This window comes from Lampris incognitus, chromosome 5 (assembly GCF_029633865.1).
Source record: "Lampris incognitus isolate fLamInc1 chromosome 5, fLamInc1.hap2, whole genome shotgun sequence".
In the NCBI taxonomy this organism is placed as follows: Eukaryota; Metazoa; Chordata; class Actinopteri; order Lampriformes; family Lampridae; genus Lampris; species Lampris incognitus.
In genome coordinates, this window is record NC_079215.1 from 40,531,679 (window position 1) to 40,555,155 (window position 23,477).

Sequence of the window (23,477 nt, forward strand, 5' to 3'; positions counted from 1 at the left end):
CGTATTTCATGTAGCTGTGGACCACACACACACACACACACATGCACACGTGCTATTGCACAGGTAAAATCTCAAACACATATGCACAAAATGTACCCGGTCAGCACATTTCACATGGTAAACAAAGCCATGTCCAGTGTGCATAATGTGAATAAACGCACATGCACACACACACACACACACACACACACACACACACACACACACACACACACACACACACACACACACACACACACACACACACACAACATACACATACACACAGATACAGGATTCTGGACGGCTGCTGTCAACAAACCCATTTATCTAGTGTGCCAGAGAAGCTCAGGGGTTCAACAAACAAGCTTGTCACCAAGGTCACAGTACTCTATCACCGGTAATGTTGACAGCCTACAGAAACCCTCCTAAACTCCCTCCACACTACTGGATGGATAGCACTGCACCTGCATGGCATCATATACAGAATCAGAAATCAGAATCGGAAACACTTTGTCATTTCATTTCATGCGCTTGCGCACATGAAATGAAACAAAACATCAGTTTCCCCCAGCCCACAGCAGTGCTACAAGAACTACAAGAACAAATATGTGCAACACTAAAAAAAAAAAAAAAAAAATCACTGTCCAGGAAATCAAACACCAGCCAGGATGACTGTCAGAACTGTCAGTCTGCATGGGCTAGCAGTTAGCTTAGCCTGCCCTGCTTCTGCATCCTGTCAGACCGCCCTCGGTGTTTCCTCTTCGGGTGCAGCTCTTGTCAGGGCCATGGACCTTGGACCCACAAGACACAGCAGACCAAGCTCTCTCAGCCGATTCTACGCCAGCTCTCCCAGCCAGACACCTTCAACACACCTCCCTGCAATCCACACGACGACACTAAAAACACAGTCAAGGCTAGGCGAGGCCGCCGTCAGACCGCCCTTGGTGTTATCGGAACTGCCGGTCTGTATGGGCTAGCAGTTAACTTAGCCTGCCCCACTTCCGCGTCCTGTCAGACCGCCCTTGGTGTTACCTCTTCGGGCACAGCTCCAGGCAGGGCTGTGGTCCCTGAGCCCACAGGACTCAGCAGACCAAGCTCTCCCAGCCGATCCAGTGCCAGCTCTTCCAGCCATCAAACGAAGACAAAAAATTTAGATGCAGATGTGGAGAAAGACACTGCATGGATGTTACTGGGTGAGGCCGCCGCAAACGTGAATTCGTACCACCATCTTCCCACAGCGGAAGCGGAATCTTTATTGGGATCTTAATCAATGTAGGTGCATGCTTATATGTATGTTTTTCTGTTATCAGTTGAAAACAAAAAACTGCCATCCCAACTGTTAGTTGATGGCAATGCACAATCATTAACAAATTATATCAATGTTCTCTTCCACATATACATTGACGCTCACATAAACAGTGGACAATTATCAACATTAACCAGTCAGGCTGCTGGATTTGACACTCTTATGACTGTCCAATAAGGGAATGATTATGCTCCAATGTTGCCAGTTTGGCTTGATTGTGGACATTCTATGTGATTGATTGATTTATTGATAGATAGATAGATGGATAGATAGATGGATTATGAAACACACATCTAAACATCACAGCTTTTTACCATGTCATGGTCATACACCTGAGCACACACTCCATCATCTCCCAATTTGTGTATGTGGTTGTTTTCCTATGTGAGAGTGTTTGGGTATGTGTGCACACTGTATGTATGTATGTGTGTGTGTGTGTGTGTGTGTGTGTGTGTGTGTGTGTGTGTGTGTGTGTGTATATATATATATATATCAACACGGATACAGGAAAAAAGATTTTAATGCAAAGCAGTACAGGCCTGTTTCGTGCGTCTCGCACTCAAATATTTTTCCTGTATCCGTGTTGATATTCCGCTCCTCATTAGTCGAGCACGCAACACCATTAATGGTTTCGGAAAAAACGCTATATATATAGTATGTGTGTGTGTTCACACATTTGTTCAGTTAGTGTGTGTGTGTGTGTGTGTGTGTGTGTGTGTGTGTGTGTGTGTGTGTGTGTGTGTGTGTGTGGTGAATATTTGAGTGCATATCTGTATATATCTGCATGAGTGTGTATGCACTTCGTGTGTGTGTGTGTGTACAGAATGATATAGACTTGCATCACAGGGTCACACAGCTGATCTCTATCAATAGAGTTGATTAATGTGTTAGCAACATGCAGCAGCAGATGGGTAAGTCTACTGGCTTTTCTCCAGCGATTCCTGTCATCAGCACAATGAAGACCACCATAGATGTCAGATTCATAGTTCACTACAAAATGTCTTTGTTAGTTTCTTGAAGGTCTCTGCTGGTAATAGTTTTCCTTCTCAAAACGAATGATCAGATTTTCCACCAACACTTGTTTCCTCATCCTTGTTGCTTAAAATCTCAGAAGATTTCTGTCCTAAAAAAATATTTCAATCTGACTATATATATATATATATACACTCACCGGCAGCTTTATTAGGCACACCTGTCCAACTGCTCGTTAACGCAAATTTCTAATCAGCCAATCACATGGCAGCAACTCAATGCATTTAGGCATGTAGACATGGTCAAGACGATCTGCTGCAGTTCAAACCGAGCATCAGAATGGGGTAGAAAGGTGATTTAAGTGACTTTGAACGTGGCATGGTTGTTGGTGCCAGACGGGCTGGTCTGAGTATTTCAGAAATTGCTGATCTACTGGGATTTTCACACACAACCATCTCTAGGGTTTACAGAGAATGGTCCGAAAAAGAGAAAATATCCAGTGAGCGGCAGTTCTGTGGGCGAAAATGCCTTGTTGATGCCAGAGGTCAGAGGAGAATGGCCAGACTGGTTCGAGCTGACAGAAAGGCAACAGTAACTCAAATAACCACTCATTACAACCGAGGTATGCAGAAGAGCATCTCTGAACACACAACACGTCGAACCTTGAGGCAGATGGGCTACAGCAGCAGAAGACCACACCGGGTGCCACTCCTGTCAGCTAAGAACAGGAAACTGAGGCTACAATTCGCACAGGCTCACCAAAATTGGACAATAGAAGATTGGAAAAACGTTGCCTGGTCTGATGAGTCTCAATTTCTGCTGCGACATTCGGATGGTAGGGTCAGAATTTGGCGTCAACAACATGAAAGCATGGATCCATCCTGCCTTGTATCAACGGTTCAGGCTGTTGGTGGTGGTGTAATGGTGTGGGGGATATTTTCTTGGCACACTTTGGGCCCCTTAGTACCAATTGAGCATCATGTCAACGCCACAGCCTACCTGAGTATTGTTGCTGACCATGTCCATCCCTTTATGACCACAGTGTTCCCATCTTCTGATGGCTACTTCCAGCAGGGTAACGCGCCGTGTCATAAAGCTCGAATCATCTCAGACTGGTTTCTTGAACATGACAATGAGTTCACTGTACTCAAATGGCCTCCACAGTCACCAGATCTCAATCCAATAGAGCACCTTTGGGATGTGGTGGACCGGGAGATTCGCATCATGGATGTGCAGCCAACAAATCTGCAGCAACTGCGTGATGCTATCATGTCAATATGGACCAAACTCTCTGAGGAATGTTTCCAGTACCTTGTTGAATCTATGCCACGAAGGATTAAGGCAGTTCTGAAGGCAAAAGGGGGTCCAACCCGGTACTAGCAAGGTGTACCTAATAAAGTGGCCAGTGAGTGTGTATATATATATTTAAATATAACCTGAAGCCTCTCAACTCTGGTGATGATGAAAGAAAAAAAAATTGCACTTTTTCGATGAGTGGAGATGATAATAAAGAATAATTATATTCATTTGTATTTCTTGAACACTGATTATTAATTGTATATGTTCACATGTGTTAAATGTTCACTCATGGAAATGGCATGTTTGGTGGAGTCGACAAGCATTAGGTACAAAGCAGGGTGGTGATAAAGTGTTTGGGAGCGGGTGTATCATTTAACTTTCACATATACTTCAATTTTCTTTGAAAATATGACTCTTTATACAACCGACTCTTTATACAACCGTATTTATTATGTGGCATAACTAACTTTTCACTTATTTCCCCTCAGGGCCCAAAGTCATCTTTCATCACACCAGAGAAACGGGCCAAGCTGAAGACCAACCCTGTGAAGGTCCGCTTTGCTGAGGAGGTGGAAGTCAATGGACACTCTCAGGTGGGAGTGGGAATTATAGTAAAAAGGATAGTTAATGTACCTTAGAAGTCTTTTCATCTCATCATTCTGTCAAAAAGAAATTTGACTCATCAGCCTTATATTTGAAAGAAAGCAGCATTTGTTAGCATGTCTGTGGATGTCAGTAGGACAAGAAGCTATGTATTTGAAAATCAGAGTTACCGTCCTCTGAACTGCTTCATTATATTTAACTTAATGAATTAGGAAACTTGATTGTTTTATTTCTTAAGCTTATTTCAGCCAAGACAAGATGCATGTATTCTATATGCAGTATAGCTGCTGTGTAAAACCACAAACTTCCACTATAGACCACTTTAGATTCTGATTCCAGAGGCCTTCAGAGTCATCGTTAATGGTTGGGGACTGACTCGCTTACTTCCCCCAGATTACAGTCCATAAAAAATCACTTCTTGGGTTCATTGTCTGTGTCTAGCGTTACTAATTAAAGTGACCAATGGCATCTGGGTAGCACAGTGGTCTATTCCGTTGCCTACCAACATGGGGATTGCCGGTTCTAATCCCCGTGTTACCTCCAGCTTGGTCGGGCATCCCTACAGACACAATTGACAATGTCTGTGGGTGGGAAGCCGGATGTGGGTATGTGTCCTGGTCGCTGCACTAGTGCCTCCTCTGGTTGGTTGGGGCACCTGTTCAGGGGGGAAGGGGAATAGCGTGATCCTCCCTCGTGCTACATCCCCCTGGCGAAACTCCTCACTGTCAGGTGAAAAAAAGCGGCTGGTGACTCCACATGTGTCAGAGGAGGCATGTGGTAGTCTGCAGCCCTCAGCAGAGCAGCAAGCAGCTGCTCGGGTGGAGCAGCAACTGGGACAGCTTGGATGGCCGGGGTAATAGGATACAATTTAGCAGAAAAAGGGGGCAAAAAAAAAAGAAAAGTAAGTAACTTATTCTCCCAGTGGCTAAATACCATAAAGCTGGGACAAGTATTTTCAGATGGGAGGAAAGATGTCCCAGTTGATGAGAAACCAAACAGTGACTTTATCCCAAAATAGATTGCTCACACCACTGAGTCAAATTTTTGTTCAAGCTGCACCGATCTGTTCTTAAAGATGATGTGAGAACAATTTAAAGTGGCACCAGGTAACCTTTTTTCTTTAGCATGTAATTAAATTCATTTTGCTGCCATAGTGTTATTGCTTTTCATTGTGCATTGTGTCTGCCACTGGGGATGAGCCTCCTGGGAAAGGCTGTGTGGCACACATAAATATAGCAGTTTTACTTCATCTTGTCTGTGAACAAAGCTCCTCTTCTTCAGTGACAGTCTTTTGAGCTACAGCTTGTAAGTAAATGTATGTATCCCATTACTACACAAATACCAAAATTTGGAGAGAAAAAACTGGAGAACATAGAACACATTCAAGCCTCGATGAAGGTGTAGCAAAGCTGCACCACACCCGGGGCTCTCCAGCACAGAGACATGGATGAAGATGGTAGTTGAGGACTCAACATTTGATTTATTAGAACCAAAGACATTAAGGGGTTAAAACATTTAAAACCATCAGGATGTCTGTAGAGTCTGTAGCTGAGGGCATGTCATGGCTACTGGGTCCGTGCCACCCAGTTTTCCCTATGTTTCCCTGTATTCCTGCAGTATGTCTACTCCGGCTCTTCACCCACTCATCACTAGATCATTGTCTCAGCTACAGTTGGTACTGAAACTGAGCCAGTTGGGCAGCATGGTAGCCCAGTGGTCAGCACTGTTGCCTCACAGCAAGAAGATCCTGGTTTCAAACCCAGGCCATCCCAAGTCCTTTCTGTGTGGAGTTTGCATGTTCTCTTCGTGGGTTTCCTCTGAGTGCTCTGGTTTCCTCCCACCATCAAAAAGATATGCATGTTAGGGTTAATACTCCTGCCTGTGCCCCTGAGCAAGGCAATGGAAAGAAGAACTGGAGTTGGTCCCCGGGTGCTGCAGCTGCCCACTGCTCCTATACTATAGGATGGGTTACATGCAGAGAACAAATTTCATTGTAACTGTACAATATCGAAATGAAGTGGCTTTCTTTCTTTGTCTTTCTGGAGAAGCTTAAGGCCTCTCTAATCATTTTAGAGATTATTCCTCATGCTTTGTTTACCTATTTTTCTGGTGTTATCCTGTCCTAATCGCTGTCTCCCCTTCTGCACCCAGGATCATCTCTCACCCTGCTTATCTGCCTATCTGCCCGCCTTTGCTAGCCATCTCCCCTCTTTATTTTGTCAGCATTCCCCACTTCCTTGTGTTAATAAACCCATCTCATTTATTTATCCCCAAGTCTGTGTCTGTGCTCGGGTCCACTCTGCAGATCACGACAGGACATGCAGCAGCTTTAGTTCTCTGCCTGGTTCTTTTGGGTGTGGACTCTATTTAATATGTCCTAAATTAATTAGACTAACTCTACTCCTCACTACACCACAGAATGTAGATAGAGAAATAGGCCTACACAGCAATACAGCACCATCATTATTAGGTTGTATTTTGAAAATAAAAATTATATTTTCAAACTACCAATAGAGAAGCTTTTGACACAGAAAGTCTATGTTATTTACATTGTGAATAGCATAGAAAATAGGACATGCTGCTATAGTTTTTGATTGCTCAGCATCCCCCCGGTGTAGTCTTCCTTTTGAAAGCACAGCTTTTATTGGTTTAGAGTTCCCCATCCTGCCTGCGGATGTTGAGGTGGTCGGATGAGGAAACCACAGAGGCTGCAGCCAGTCACAGGGCCTCGATGGCTCAATATCTGCCTCATCTTCCTCTCTTAACGTCTAAGATGATAAGGCAGTAAAAACAGATTAGGTAGATGGGTGAGAGAGGAAGAAACAGAGAGAGAGAGAGAAACAGGTGAGAGTAACACTGTTGTGTTCCCCATTTCTATAAGAGAGAAAATGAGCAAAATAGAGGAGGGGAGAGACATAGAGGCGGTTCTCTAAACTTTGAAAGTAATCCATTTGCAATTCACAGTGTATAGGCATTAATGCTGCATTATATCACAACTGCAACACTTCCTAATATCATTAAAGGAGAGAGAGAGCGAGAGAGAGAGAGATCGATCTGTGAGTGACCAGAGTGAGGAAGAAATGAAGGGAGGATGTGCACTTTAAGAGCTGAAATTGGGGCATCCGGGTGGTGTAGCAGTCTATTCCGTTGCCTACCAACATGGGGCTCGCCGGCTTGAATCCCCGTGTTAGCTCTGTCTTGGTTGAGCTTCCCTACAGACACAATTGGCTGTGCCTGTGGGTGGGAAGCCGGATGCGAGTATGTGTCCTGATCGCTGCAATAGCGCCTCCTCTGGTTGGTGGGGGTGCCTGTTCATGGGGGAGGGGGAACTGGGGAATAGGGTGATCCTCCCATGTGCTATGTCCCCCTGATGAAACGCCTCACTGTCAGGTGAAAAGAAGTGGCTGGTGACTCCACATGTATCAGAGGAGGCATGTGGTAGTCTGCAGCCCTTCCCAGATCAGCAGAGGGGGTGGAGCAGTGACCGGGATGGCTTGGAAGAGTGGGGTAATTGTCCAGGGGTAATTGTTGACGAACTTTCACGTCCACCTACCAACAAACGGATGAAAAGTTTCAAGTCTTACATATCAAGTTGCATCTGTCCGTCCATCCGAACGTAACTTGATATGTACAACTTGAAACTTTCCACCCATTTGCTGGTAGGCGCGGGTGGAAGTTTGTCGACCATTCTGTGCGTGTCATTGACATTTATCCATGGTAAATCTTGTAGACATCGTGGGAAATATGCCATTGTCAATGGCAAATGTCAACAAACAAGAACCTGGTATGACCGCTGCAGTAGAAACGGGAAGTCAGTGGACTACAGTTATGCGCTGTGTGAATTGGGGAGAAAAAAAGGGGACATTTAAAAAAAAAGTTCAAAGAGAGAGGGGGGGGTAGAGAGAGATGAAGAGAGGATGTGCACATTAAGAGCTGAAACTTGTCAATAAAGACTGAGCATAGACAGTTGCAAGGGTATCTATTAAACAGAACAGAGAAAGAGAAGTTGGTATGCCTACAGTAAAGCACGGTCACACACGCACACACGCATTAAAAAAACATCTCTTTGTTAGCAGGCTATAGTCATATCTCAGTGTAACAAACACATTTTACAGTCACGGAAAATCTTATCGGTTGATCTGGACACAATGTTTCTGTGATGTCCTTACCTGGATTACTGAGCATCCATAAAGACACATTTTACAGTCGTCATAAATCTCATCTGACTCTTCCTTTGACCTGTGTGTGGTTTCCAGGGCAACTCGCTTCTCTTCCTCCCCAACGTCCTGAAGGTGTATCTGGAGAATGGCCAGACAAAGGCCTTCAAGTTTGAACCCAACACCACAGTGAAGGTACGTAGCAGTCATAACTAGTCAAACATCGACTGTATCCCCATCTGCTACAGTTCATCATCCACTTAGTTGTTTCACAGCGGGGCTCAGTGCAATACTATACTCATGCTGTTCACTGTTGTAGCTACTTTGATACCTTCATAACCAGTGTTCATGCTTCCCTGATGAGTTCATGCTTCATCATTCCTCATTGAACAGTTCCTTGAGTGTGAAGCCTGTTTTCTTTTATTGCTACTGTCTTGTCTTTAAAACGATTCTACCGTAGCTTATTCATGTCTCAGTGTTGACCTTTTGGGTATGCCAGGCAAGATAATATAATCACCTTAATCAGCCAAAGGTAATCTAACACTATCATCAAGCCTGTATTCAACTCATAATACTTAGTGTCCCAACAGCAAGATTCATATTTCAAATCATGGTATATTACCTCATTCATCTGTGCCTCATGGGGCATGCTATAATGCTGGGGTGCTGTGTCCAGCCATTTGAAATCGGTACTCCTACAGGTGGTGGGGTGTCTGTACAACTGCGGGGGGATTTGGGCAAAACAGCATGAGCCTCCACATGCATTACATTGCCCAACAGAAACCTGTAGCTGGCAGGTGAAAAGCAACAGTTGGCTGGCTCTGCATGTAGCGGAGGAAGCACGTGGCCAGTCTGTGTCCTCTCCTACCAACTGTAGGGGCCGTGCAGTGGCTGGGCCTAAGGAGGGCTAGACATGGAATTACCTGTGCCAAAGTTGGAAAACATAGAAGAGAAAATAAAAAGAAATCCAGTTAGATAATGAGCCACAAACGATTTGGGCCAAAAACTGGGTTTGTAAAGCAAAGCCAAATATCCCTGCTGCTTTCTAGCAGCACTTTACACAACAACTTTTAACCCTTTCCACACTCATGCAAGTGAACAGACCACGGACTAAATTAAAGAATCAAAATATATGGTCAATACATTTTTCCCTCGTGTTTTCAGTCATTTCAACTGGTTCCCTTGATGTTAACATCAGAATCAGAATACTTCATTCATCCCCAAGAGGAAATTGGGTCCTATTACAGACACTCGCGCTCTAGTAAAGAAAAACTAAAAACTAATAGGGTACAAGATAACAAGAAAATAAAAATAAATAGAAATAAGAAAAACAGAAATAGAAAATAAAATAAGAAATAGAAATAAGAATAAAATATATAAACATATGTGCACCATGCTCCAGCATATAACACCCTATCTATACTGTTTTACTGCAGCATGAAACAAACAGCACAAACACTGACAGGGTAAAATAAGTCGAAGGGCCAGTCTAATAACTACTGACTCAGAGTGTCTGACACTCTGAGGGGGGATGAGGAAAGGAGTGAGGAAAGAGGATCTCTCTCCGTATTTATCTTTCAAATAACTTATTTATGGAAGTTATTGAAAAAGATATTGTAACGTGCAAGGATAAGTAGACACGTTGGCCACTGGCTAACGGGTCTGACCCATTAGTCGAGCGGTCAGCGATGTCTCCCGTGGTGCGGGCGATACGGGTTCACGTCCCGGCCGCGGCAGTTCCTGTGGTTGCCCCCCGAATTCGCTACATTGGTGTCAGAAGTGGGATGGTGAGACCGTAAGGCCATCGGAAGCGTATGCGCCCAGAGGCGTGAAGGAGCTGATATGCTTAAATGCGGGGATGCGCTTCCCGAGGAAGGGGGGTAGTGTAACGAGCATGGATAAGTAGACACGTTGGCCCTTGGCTAATGGGTCTGACCCTTTAGCCGAGCGGTCAGCGATGTCTCCTTCGGTGCGGGCGTTACGGGTTTGCGTCCCGGCCACGGCAGTTCCTGTGGTTGCCACCCAAATTCGCTACATTGGTATCAGAAGTGGGATACGCACGGACACGCTTTCCTGAATGGGGGGAGTAGTGTAACATGCAAGGATAAGTAGACATGTTGGCCGCTGGCTAACGGGTCTGACCCTTCAGTCGAGCGGTCAGCGATGTCTCCTGCAGTGCGGGTGATACGGGTTCGCGCCGCGGCAGTTCCTGTGGTTGCCCCCCGAATTCACTACAATATCGAAAAGAGTGTGTTTGGGCCCGAGCTCACTGACAGCTCTACTCAAAGCAGGCAGGTCAGTCACTAAGCACACACACACACACACACTCAAACTCTGGTTTCCAGAGTTGTATCTACTGCACAAATGCAAACAAGATGGTGGTGACCAAAGGGCAATAGTTTGGCTTCAAAATGGCACAATGAGAGTGAAAGGTGTCACACTGTCCACTTATGTATACAGTCAATGGCTTGGAGTCAAGATAGCAACGTGCCAGCAAAACCTACTGACTTTTGCTACCCAGTTTGGAACCACCGAATTTTATAAAAAGATTTAAAAAAAACAGTCATCTCAGTTAGCCCTTTTACTGGAATGAGATTTTCATAAGCATGTTAGGTCAGCCCACTACTGTAGCATTTGCTGTCTTCATTAGAATTTGGCTTCAATTACCCAACTGTCCTTCCTGTTTCCTCCTGCTGTACAGTGGCTTCAGAATGTATTCAGACCCCTTCACCTTTTGCACACTTGTGTGTGTTGTAGATTCAATTTAAAATGGATAAAATTGCCATTTTTACCCATCAAGCTTCATTCAATAACACATAAAGTATTTGGAATTTTTTTCAAATTTATTAAAAATCAAAAGCATAAACATTTCATTTATACAAGTATTCAAACCCTTAATTTGGTACTTAAAAGCCCCTTTGGCAGCAATTACAGCTTCATCTGCTTCGGTAAATCTCTACAAGCTTTGCATACCTGATGTGGGCAGTTTATCCCATTCTTCCCAGCAGATCGTTTCGAGCTCCATCAGATTGGATGGAAATCCAGAGGAGTTGAATCAAGCTCAACTGGACTTGGTATATATCCATGAAGACGTTTCGCCTCTCATCCAAGAGGCTTCCTCAGTTCGTGCCTTTCTGACTAGACCAAGCTAGTCTGACTGGATGGTGATGAGACTCAGAATTTATCCTCTAGGAGTCGTTGTCAGAGGTATTGATATGCGTGGCTCTTTGTGATCCGATGTTTACCAACGCCCGTCGCTAACAGAGCCATAGATATGAGTGGCTCTTTTGTGTACCGATGTTATGGCGGCGCCCGTCGTTATCGGAGCTATGATATGCGTGGCTCTCCTTTGCTCTGATGTCCAGCCGGGCCCGTCGCCATCGGAGCTATTGATTTGCATTTGTTTAGCAGTGACGGTCATTGGGGGTGTTAGTTTCGACTTCATTGTTCAGTGGTCATGAGAGTCGTTGGAGCCGTTAGTGACTGACTGTTGTTCTTGGAGGCTAGGCTTCTTGAGTCTCCTGGGTAGAGATGAAAGGATGGCATTGTAAGTGGGAGATAGGTGGTGATGAGAGGCGAAACGTCTTCATAGATATATGCCAAGTCCAGTTGCTCTTGATTCAACTCCTTTGGATAACTATGACCTGGATGAATGAGAACATTCACAGATGGGAAGCATCCTCAGGTCTCGCCACAGATGTTCTATGGGGTTTCAGTCTGGCCATTGGCTGGGCCACTCAAGGACAGTCGGAGACTTGTCCTGAAGCTACTCCGGCATTGTCTTGGTTGTATGTTTCAGGTCATTCTCATGCTGAAAGGTGAACCATCACCCCAGTCTGAGGTCACATGCACTCTGTAGGTTTTCTTCAAGGACCTCTCTTGGCTGCATTCATGCTTCCCTCAGTTCTGACCAGTTTCCCTGTCCCTGCCACTGAGAAGCACCCTCATAACATGATGCTGCCATCACCATGCTTCACCATGGTGGCGGCAGGTATTAGTCAGATGATGAGCAGTGCCTGGTGTCCACCAGACATAGTGCTTGGAGTCCTGCCCAAAGAGTTCAATTTCGGTCTCATCCGACCAGAGAGTCTTTTTCCTCATGCTCTTAGAGTCCTTTAAATGCCGTTTGGCAAACTCCAAGTAGGCTGTCACATGCCTTTCACTCAAGAGTGGCTTCCATCTAGCCACTCCTCCATAAATGCCTGATTGATGGAGTGATGCTGAGAAGGTTGTCCTCCCAGTAGGTTCTCCCATTCCTGCAAAGGACTTCTGAACTACTCTGTGAGAGTGACCGTTGGGTTCTTGGTCACCTCCCTGACCAAGGCTCTTCTTGCCTGGTTACTCAGTTTTGCCAGACGGCCAACTCTGGGAAGAGTCCTGATGGTTTTTCTTTAGCACTGGAAGAGTCCAGACGGCCAACTCTGGGAAGAGTCCTGGTGCTTTTACTTTAGCACTGGTTTTGCTCTTAGATGCTTGTTTAGAGAGAAGATGCACTTATGACCTCTGATGACTAGTAGTTCTCCTGATTTCCTACGGTAAATGCACTTATTGTAAGTTGTTTCGGATAAAAGCATCGGCTAAATGACTGTAATGTAATGGTTCCAAATGTCTTCTATTTCACAATTATTGAGGCCACTGTGCTCCTGGGAACACTCAAAGCTTTAGAAAGGGTTTCATACCCTTGCCCTGATCTATGCCTCATCACAATTTTATCACAGAGGTCTACAGAGTTCCTTGGACTTCATAGCATGGTTTTTGGTATGATATGTAGAGTGAATTATGGGGCCTTATATACACAGGTGTGTGCCTTTCTAAACTGTGTCCAATCAATTCAATCTGCCACAGGTGGACTCAATCAAGTTCTAGACCCATCTCAAGGATAAATAAAGCAAACAGAATGTACCTGATCACAATTTGGAGTGCCACAGCAAAGAGTCTCAATATTTATGCAAATAAGATATTTCAGTTTTGTTTTTTAATAAATTTGCAAAACAATCTAAAAACATATTTTCACCTTGTCATTATAGGTTATCAGGAATCAGGAACAATTTATTGTCATTTCTTTCATGTACTTGCGTACACAAAAGAAATTAAATTTTGTTTCACCAAGCCCACAGCAGTGTGACACAAAAGATAAAAACACACATGAGTGTGTGTTATTGAGTGTAGATTGATGAGCAAAGACAAAATCTTGATTTTGTGCATGTGTTTATGTTTATGTGTTTTATTCAATAAGGATATTGTGATGACTCTGAAGGAGAAGCTTTCTCTGTCCCGAATCGAGCACTTCTCCCTGGTGTTGGAGCAGCAGTACAGTATCACCAAACTACTACTGCTGCAAGATGAGGAGAGGATACAGCAGGTACACACACACACACACACACACACACACACACACACACCAACTGCTCCACATTGAGCACATTGAGAAGATACAACATGTATACTCACACACCCAGATACACATGCAAATACACACTACATACATATGTACACACACACACACACACACACACGTATACATTCAAATAGAGACATAAACATTCACATACATACTGTAGCGAATTCAGGGGGCAGCCGGGTTCGCGTCCCAGCTGCGGTAGTTCCCGGCTGCCCCCTGAATTCGCTACATTGGTGTCAGGTGAGACCGTGAGGCCCTAGGAAGCACGTGCACCCAGCGGTGTGAGGGAGCTGATTGGTGGCTGGTGAGTACAGGGTGCTGGGGCACTGCCTCCATCAAATATCAAGAGATGAAAATCTACTTAAACATGTTAAATATAATTTAGTTGTATAACGCAAATAATTATGAAATAAAAGTGTTTTTCAGTCTGTGAGCTCCTGTCAGCAGCCATTAAATATTGGTTCCAAATGGCATTTGGTAGATTTCTGTCTGAATACATATACTAAGGTATCGTTTGGCCGGTGCCAAACGATACCTTATGTAAACCCTCAAACTTTTGGTGAGCAGGTGACCTGAGGCTGCTGTCTAATTGGTTTCTTCAGATTTTCCATCGGGTGCAGTTCTGTGCACCCCAGGCACTCCCACTTTTATTGGCAATGAATTGGTATTGTTTAATGGTTTTTTTATCTAATGTGATTGGTCAATTCTCATGGCTGTCAATCATGTTCACACCCACCACGACACCTTGTCTCGATTGTCAATCATCCACTGTCTACGAACTTTGATAAAATCTACAGGCTACATTGTCCTTCTTAATAACTCTGTGACTGTGTGGACATTAACGCAGCTATCTGGTGGGCTGCGCTAAGGTAAATTGCGCCCCCCCCCCCAAAAAAAATGTTTAGCATTAGCCGCCACTGGAGCTGATATGCTGGAGCGCGTGGCTGTGCTTCCCGAAGGAGGGGGGTAATGTAATGACCACAAATGAGTAGACTCGCTAGTCCTCGGCTAATGGGTTGGACCCTTTAGTTGACTGGTTAGCGCAGTCGCCCATGGTGCGAACGACCTGGGTTCGCTTCCCGGCTTCCCCTGAATTCGCTACATTGGTGTCAGAAGTGGGATGGTGAGGCCATCAGAAGCATGTTCACCCAGATGTGTGAGGGAGCTGATTTGCCTAAGCACAGGGACACGCTTCCTGAAGGATGGGGGTAGAGTAATGATCACAAATGACTAGACTTGCTTGCTTTTGGCTAAAGGGTTGGACCCTTTAGTTGACTGGTTAGCGCAGCCGCCCGTGGTGCAGGCAACCCAGGTCCGCGTCCCTGCTGCGGCAGATTCCTGCTGCCCCATGAATTCGCTACAATACATTTACACTAATGCATATATACTGTAGAGTCTGAGGGAGAGTCATTAGATACACAAAAAATTGCCAGACTCTTCAAATCCAATGTTTAATTCTTTTTTTCTGGTGCCCCTTTTTAAAGGTAATCCACAGTTTACTGATAAAGTCTAGTAAACAGTGTAACACAGCTGCTGGACATTACTCTGTTGGCTCTAGACTCTTAGGTGGATTAGGTGGGCACACATGTGCCTCACTAGACTGCTGGCATTTTACAGTGGATATAGGGCTTGCTGAATCCTGACCAACTTACAATCCCAACTCCATTGCCACATGTAAAAAACACATACCTCAATCACATACATGCATACACATGCATACACATGCAAACAGATTGAACAATAATGGTGTGTTTAAGTGCAATGCTTTCTTTCCTGTTCTGTTTCACTGTACAAATATACAAAAAAAAATCATGCTAAGTCACATTTCCCTGCACAAAACACAACGCAGACACGCAGATACTTGCATGCAAAAAAATCGCATCAAATCACTGTACGTGCAAAACATTAGGCTTATCCCACTGAGATTGGCTTGCTATCCACTTTTGCACTGTGTGTAACAAGCTTGAGTCTTAAAATTATCTTTTTTAACCTTTCTTGTTCCCTTCATCTACGTCTTTATATATCCCCCCTCATTTTGTTCTGGAGATCAAAGCTTTCCTGTGGCTTTCACCTGGCCTATATAATTAATGAAAAGATCAAGTGCTGTGATATCTGTACACTTATTGTACAAAGCTGACCCCCCACTTCTCTCTCACACTCTCTCTCTCTGTCTCTCTCCGTGTCTCTCTCTGTCTCTCTCCATCTCTTTCCCTCTCTCTCGCTCGCTCACTCGCTTTCTTGTATGTGCATTTGTATGCACTTTCAGGTGGTTCAGAAGAGAGAGGCCCATGACTACAGGTGTCTCTTTCGTGTGTGCTTTATGCCCAAAGACCCCAAAGACCTATTGTTGGATGACCCCACCGCCTTTGAGTACCTTTACCTACAGGTAGGTTGATGTTCCTCCAAGGTTACTTTTACATTTTGCTCCCGCCCAAGCTACAGTGCAGACACTTCTGCTTTTGCTCTCCACTTTGCTCTTTGTTTTTCCAAGTTTTCTTACTTTTTTGTTACCTTTTTACTTCTCCACGAGCAGTACTCAATGCTAACAACTAGATTATTTGTAAAAGTGACCACGGTTTTCGCAGTTTTCAGATTTCATCTCTTTGAAGAGAAGAGACTGTCTGTCTGTGGCTCTGAGGCTGAAACACAATGAGTCCCACTGCCCTAGAGATTTTGTCTGCCACTGGGCATGATTCTTCTAGGAAAGGCTGTATGGCACACAGAAATATAGTACTTAACCAAGACCTGTTTAATGTGGGATATCTCCCCTTCCCCAGCTACTGTGGCAGCGGGGACATTGTCAGCTCAGTGGTACAGCGTACTGATGACTCCTAGTTTTTGCTCCAGTGGATGATGAGAGTCAAACTTAAAGTACTGATCAGTATGCATTGGTTTACACCGAACATCAACAAGCAAATGTATCCCATTACCAATTGCAATTTTATAGTTTATGAAGGCTAATCTGACATTTTTTTTCATCCTCCCTGGTGAACTTGATGTGGTTGCCACAGAGTTAATGTGGTCAGTGAAGTGTGTGTCCTGAGATTTAATTTTAACACAGGTGTCATCCACAAATCTGAACCGATGGCTAGGTGGTGTCCCTGGAGAGGACATCAGAGCCCTCTTTTCCACTGCCTCCATATACAAGTTGGCCACTATAGGTGAAATTGGGGAACCCATAGTACAGCCATGTATCTGTCTATATCAATCAATCAATCAGATTTTATTTGTATAGCACTTTTCATACAAACAAATGTAACACAAAGTGCTTCACACAATAAAATCAATAAAATCCCCCCCCACAAAAAATAAATAAATAAAAGTACAGGCAAATTCTAGAAAAGTACAAACAAGTTCAAAACTGAGCTAGTGAACTAAATAAGTAAAAGTGCCATAAACACTGATTAATTAAAAGTAACAACTGAGCAGAATATATGAAAATAGCAAAATATATAAAACACACACACACACACACACACACACACACACACACACACACACACACACGCACTATGAATTTAGCTGTAGGCTATTTTGAAAAGTAAGGTTTTTAACCTGCTTTTAAATGTGTCCAGTGTGGGGGCCTCTCTCAGGTCCTATAGTACTGCCTCCTGTATGTGAAGTATCCAATCCTTTGTAAATCGTACACATGGCCATTAAAACTCTAGTTAATCGTCACGCCTGTTTGCATATGAAAACAATCATTGGTTTCGGTCGTTATGCAACTGTGCTATTTATAAGGTTGGGGCATACCTGCTGTCAGTTGAGACTGAAGAAGTCATTTGGATGAGTGATGAAATGTTTCTCCCAATAAATGTTGTGTCCAGATGAACTTATTCACCTTTCTGTGATTTCCTTACCTGGATTATTGGACATGCATAAAGACAATTTGACTCATTTCGGCATGGATTGCCAAGGATTGACAATGTTGCACCTGTTAAAATCAAAAATATAGAAAAACAAAAAGCCCCCTGGAGAAATGGAGTGGTTGTTAGGCAGTTTAAGAGATAGTGTCGCTAGGCAGAATGACAGTGGAGAAAGACTAAACTTTAAGTTCACCATGAAATTTACAAGGATAGACTGAACTAATATAGCAAAGAAATTAAACAGGCCAGATAGTCTTTTTTCTCTAAAATCATTAATGAAACTATTAACAATAGTAAAGTGATTTTCTCTACTATTGATCAACTTATTAATCCACCATCTCCAAACCCATCAGAGATGCCGTCCACTGAAAAATGTGAGCAATTCGCTACATTCTTCAATAACAAAATTATTGCCATTACACAGAACAATAGTGCTTCAAGATCAAGTAATGAACCTACCCTCCAGTTCTCCAGAAATATCACTGGCGCCATGTCTCACTTTGACCCTAGACCTTAAAAGTCTACACAATATTGTTGGGCAGCTCAGGTCCTCCACCTGCTGCTTGGATCCTCTCCCTATCACATTTTTTAAAAATGTTTTAAATTGCCTAGCAAAGAGATCTTCAACAGGGGGTCCGTGACCCCTAGGGGGTCCTCAGAGTTACTGCAGGGTGTCCGCAAAATTTGATGCCAAACTTTTTTTCTTCCAAAAATATGTCTGAAAATACACATTAACATGAATACAACCTATAATAAGCAAAGATAAATCTTCCTGTTCATTTAAAAAAATCACAAAACATTGAAGATACCCATGAATCCTCGTGCAATAATGTGATCGCCCTGAAAGCCAAGCACCAGCTAGCTATCCTTAGCTAAACCATTTTATGTGCGGCACCAATAAAACACTGGAAATAATTGCATGCCATACTAGCCAAATAGGTACCTGGTATTAGTCTAAGTATACGGCCATTCTTACATTAATGTGATCAACAATGGATCATTTTGTAACTTGTCAACCAAGAAACTCTGACAGACCCTGCAACCCTGCACTTCATTATGAACCAATCGTGAAAGTTCAGAGGATGTGGCTAACGCACCTGCTAGCAGCCATGCTACAACTGCTGCTAAGTGCAAACGAGAGAAGACCCGAAAATATTCAGAGAATTATCTCAAATTTGGATTTACTTTTAAAGAGATTGAGGGAGTTGTGTGTCATCTGCTCTGTCATGCTGTCAAATGAAAGTATGAAGCCGTCAAAGCTTCAGCGCCACTTGGAGATAACCCATACTCACCTGAAAGAAAAAAACAGTGGAATACTTTCAGACCTGTCTCAAATCTCTTAAATGCCAACAGACATGGATGAGACAATCAGCTGAAGTTGGTGAGCTAGCTTTGAAAGCCTTTTATCAAGTTGCTCTTCGGATCGCTCGGAACAAAAAGCCGTACACAATTGCAAAGGATTGCAATTGACTGCAGCCTCTCTTCCTATTTTTTTCTCCCTGTAAAAGGGTTTTTTTAGGGAGTTGTTCCTTATCTGATGTTAGGGTCTAAGGGTATGTTGTATTGCTGTAAAGCCCACTGAGGCAAATTTGTAATTTTTGATATTGAGCTATACAAATAAAATTGACTTGACTTGACTTTTCACTAATAATATGAAACAAGATTCAAGTCAGATTTGGGTCACTGATAATCTAATAATCTTAAAACACATTTTTTTTAAAGAATTCAGCCCTGTTCTTGTTTGTTTATTGCTTGTTTGTTTAAAATGTCAAAGTAATCTTTTACTTCCTTCCCTTCCCTGCTATCAGTGTGTGAATGTGTGTAAATGGGTGAATGTGAGGCATACATTGTAAAGCGCCTTTAGCAGTCGGTATACTAGAAAAACTCTATATAATAGCCCACCCAAATATTTCTCAACTCCATGAAATGAAACAGAGTGGAAATATAATTACTATTACTACTACTAATTTCAGCTGCTCCCGTTGGGGGTCACCACAGCGGATCATCCGTTTCCATTTCTTCCCGTCCTCTGCATCTTCCTCTGTCACAGCAGCTACCTGCATGGAAATATAATTAAAGTCACTAAAATCTGAAAAAAATATTCATAAATAATTGACATGTTATTTCAAGTGTAACTACAAGTTATTTTAAAACACAAAACATTACTTTTAACCCCTGACTATGCATGGAACTTTAAGGAAGCAAACAATTCTTCATCTTAATTGGATTTTTTTCAGTGCTCTTTCTTACTCAGTGGTTGTGTGTGTGTGTGTGTGTGTGTGTGTGTGTGTGTGTGTGTGTGTGTGTGTGTGTGTGCACGCGCACATGTGTGTGCATTTGTGCTGGGTTGTCAGGGGGTGAACGATGTTCTGCAGGAGCGCTTTGCAGTGGAGATGAGGTGTAACACTGCGCTTCGCCTGGCTGCCTTGCACATCCAGGAGAGGCTGGCCAGCTGTGGACAGTCATCCAAAACCAACCTGAAGATCATCACGTGAGAAACACAAACATACAAACACATACACACACTAGCATCTTCACATGTGCAACTTTATTGCACTTTTTTATTTCATCATGTTTGTTTGCTGTAGGAAGACTTGGGGAATTGAGAACTTTGTTTCATCCACCCTGCTGAGGAATATGAGGGAGAAAGATCTCCGGAAAGCCATAAACTACCACATGAAGAAGAACCAGTCCCAGCAGGATCCCAAGCAGAAGGGCCTATCAGTCAACCAGGCCCGCATAAACTACCTAGAGGAGCTGTGTGATCTGAAGTCATTTGGAGGGAAGTCCTTCAGTGCCACCATGATGGTAGGATTTAGTTCTGACCATACGTGTGTGTGTGTGTGTGTGTGTGTGTGTACACGAAAGAGGTCTCTATCCTGTTTGAATCAGTCTCTACTGTCAATTTCTCATCACCAATGCCCGCAACCCTCTGCCTCCTCTGTACCATTCCTCACCCCAGTTGCAGGATAGGGAGTCCATGGTGACCCTGTTGGTTGGGGCCCGCTATGGGGTGAGTCAGTTGGTTAACCACAAGTTAAGCATCATGACCACGCTCACGGAGTTCAACAGCATCACCCGTATCGAGCTGCTTCCAGAATCAGACAGAATCAGCCTTGTCAAGATATACCTGCAGGACATTAAAGTAAGAGAATGAACACACACACACACACACACACTGACGAATACGTAGATACATGCAGGCACAAACACGTTTGCATACACTGACAAAGATCAAAGATACACACACACACACACACACACACACACACACACACACACACACAGCTCTTCCAGAATTCTTTAATGGCACTGAAGGACTCATTTGATTGCAAGCATGCATAGAAATACTGCATATAGTAAATGTATGACTTGTATGGCCCATATTCTGGCCCTCTCATACATTCTCCTTTCACATACATATATTTTCACTCTCACACATACATTCTCCTTTCACATATATTATGGATATAGAATATAGAATGAAATATAGAATATATTATGCCTCGTACGGCCCCTCATTTACAGACCTTCACATCAAAGTCCATATGTCCGCATTTCCAAAATCATGTTCCTACAAGGTACATCAATGCTGAAGGGAGGTGTGGTGATTCTTAAAAAATAAAACTGTCTTTTTGTTCTTTTCTTTGCTCTTTCCTTATCTCCTCTCCTCTTCTGTCCATCACCAAGCCCATAACACTACTGCTGGAGTCAGTAGCAGCCAAAGACATGTCCTGTCTGATAGCTGGCTACTGTCGTGTGTTTGTTGACCCCAACCTCAACATCTTTCCCTGGACAGAAGACTCTAAGAAGCACAAAGTCTCCGCAGAGGAAGGTGTGGACTAACAGACAGACACAAATGTGCACACCATCAGGAAAATTTACTCGAAACACAAGAGCAAGTGCTAACCATCAAGAAAAAAAACCCCAGCTGTATCAAAATGTAGCGTTAGGAAGCATTAGAACTGTTATACTCGGAGTTGCTGGCGGGTAATGTGTGACTAAAGTAAAGCATTACGGTGATGACACTAAATTTCTGGTAATGCAGTAATAAAACGTGCTGTGTGTAATAAATATGACTATAATGGGGCGTCCGGGTAGCATAGCAGTCTATTCCATTGCCTACCAACATGGGGATCGCCGGTTCAAATCCCCGTGTTACCTCCGGCTTGGTTGGGCATCCCTACAGACGCAATTGGCCGTGTCTGCAGGTGAGAAGACAGATGTGGGTATGTGTCCTGGTCGCTGCACTAGTGCCTCCTCTGGTTGAGCGGGGTGACTGTTTGGGGGGAGGGGGAACTGGGGGGAATAGCGTGATCCTCCCATCCGTCCCCCTTGTGAAACTCCTCACTGTCAGGTGAAAAGAAGCGGCTGGCAACTACACATGTATCGGAGGAGGCATGTGATAGTCTGCAGCCCTCCCTGGATTGGCAGAGGGGGTGGAGCAGCGACCGGAATGGCTCGGAAGAGTGAGGTAATCGGCCAAGTACAACTGGGGAGAAAAAGGGGGGGGTCCCCCCCAAAAAAATAAAATAAATATAAATAAATAGATAAATAAATATATGTATTCCATCAGTCAGCTATTCCACCATTCAAATCAAAATTAAGTCAGCATCATGTAATAGCACATGCAGTTGTCTGAAATGTCATGGCTAATATGAGTAGATGTGGATCTGTGCAGTTTAAATGGTTCACAAATTTAGCTGCCTTTGCCTATGTGCTGCTATAGAAAACTGCCTTGTTGGTCTATACTGATGAAGCAGCCCTGATGACTGTTAGATGTATTGGAACTATTTTGCCATGTGTCTTTTGTCTTGTCTGTCAATGGTGCCATTGTTTGCCGCCTTGAGGATTTGTTGGTTTCATCAGCAAAACTTCCTTGTCATTGTTCAGGACAATTTCATGTGCCAAACTCCAAAAGTGCTGATAAACAAGCTAAGAAAGAATCTAGGAGAAAGGTCAAATACCAGTAAAGTCAAGTCAATTTTATTTGTATAGCCCTTTATATCACGAATAAAAGACAGATTCTAAAAATACTCACTGACATATACTCATCAAAAGATAATAAGAGATATAACAAATAATATGATTATATGATCTTTGGAATAAATGGCACCATGTCCACTATCATTGCACATTATTGTTATTGCACACGTAGTCCACATAGTAATAATATAATAGCAAATAGACTGAATATCAGCTACTAAAAAGTTGCTAAGTTTCCAAAGTGGTATAGACAAAAAATCCTTGTCTGGATTGTTTGTCTGTCTAAAACTGGCTCCAAGTGTATTGGACCCAGTTTTAACTACTAAGTAAGCTCAAATGGGTTCAATAATCATGTTTCTGAAACTGGAATAATCTAGCTCTGATCTGATGTGTTCCAGCCCCAGTATAGTGTCGGAATAACACAAAGTAATATGCCGAGTAATATGATGCATTACCGGTATTGTATAGTAATATAATAATAATAAATAATAAACTTTATTCATATCGCACCTTTCTAAACAATGTTACAAGGTGCCTCACACAACAGGAAAAAAGAATGCATACAGCCAAAATAAAACAACAAAATACAATACAAATATAGGACATAATGCAAGATCCGCTCCACAGAACAAGGTAAAACACGATCAGGATAAAGTCACAAAAGCATAATTAATACGTAGAGAATTAGAGCCATTAAAACAGGGGTTATGATGAAAACAATTGAAATAGGGTAATGAAGAAAATATAAAAATAAAGGATTAGAAATGTAAAATTATAAAAGTATAAGATATAAACAATATAAATACATAAATAAATAAATAAATAAAAGTTGGGCAACAATGGATTTACTATAAGAAAGCTTTCCTGTAAAAGTAAGTTTTAAGAAGTGATTAATGATATAGTAA

At 43.1% G+C, this 23,477-nt stretch overlaps 1 protein-coding gene across 1 annotated transcript in view; it reads left to right on the plus strand.

Annotated features, from left to right (window-relative positions):
* LOC130112992 (FERM and PDZ domain-containing protein 1) overlaps window positions 1-23,477 on the plus strand; it is a 44,054-nt gene that overhangs the window by 9,690 nt on the left and 10,887 nt on the right. Inside the window, exons 5-12 of the mRNA XM_056280512.1 lie at window positions 4,048-4,152; window positions 8,419-8,514; window positions 13,556-13,681; window positions 15,987-16,106; window positions 19,941-20,077; window positions 20,175-20,394; window positions 20,549-20,731; window positions 21,277-21,421. Coding sequence (XP_056136487.1) covers window positions 4,048-4,152; window positions 8,419-8,514; window positions 13,556-13,681; window positions 15,987-16,106; window positions 19,941-20,077; window positions 20,175-20,394; window positions 20,549-20,731; window positions 21,277-21,421 — 1,132 coding nt within the window. The remainder of the gene's footprint in view (window positions 1-4,047; window positions 4,153-8,418; window positions 8,515-13,555; window positions 13,682-15,986; window positions 16,107-19,940; window positions 20,078-20,174; window positions 20,395-20,548; window positions 20,732-21,276; window positions 21,422-23,477) is intronic.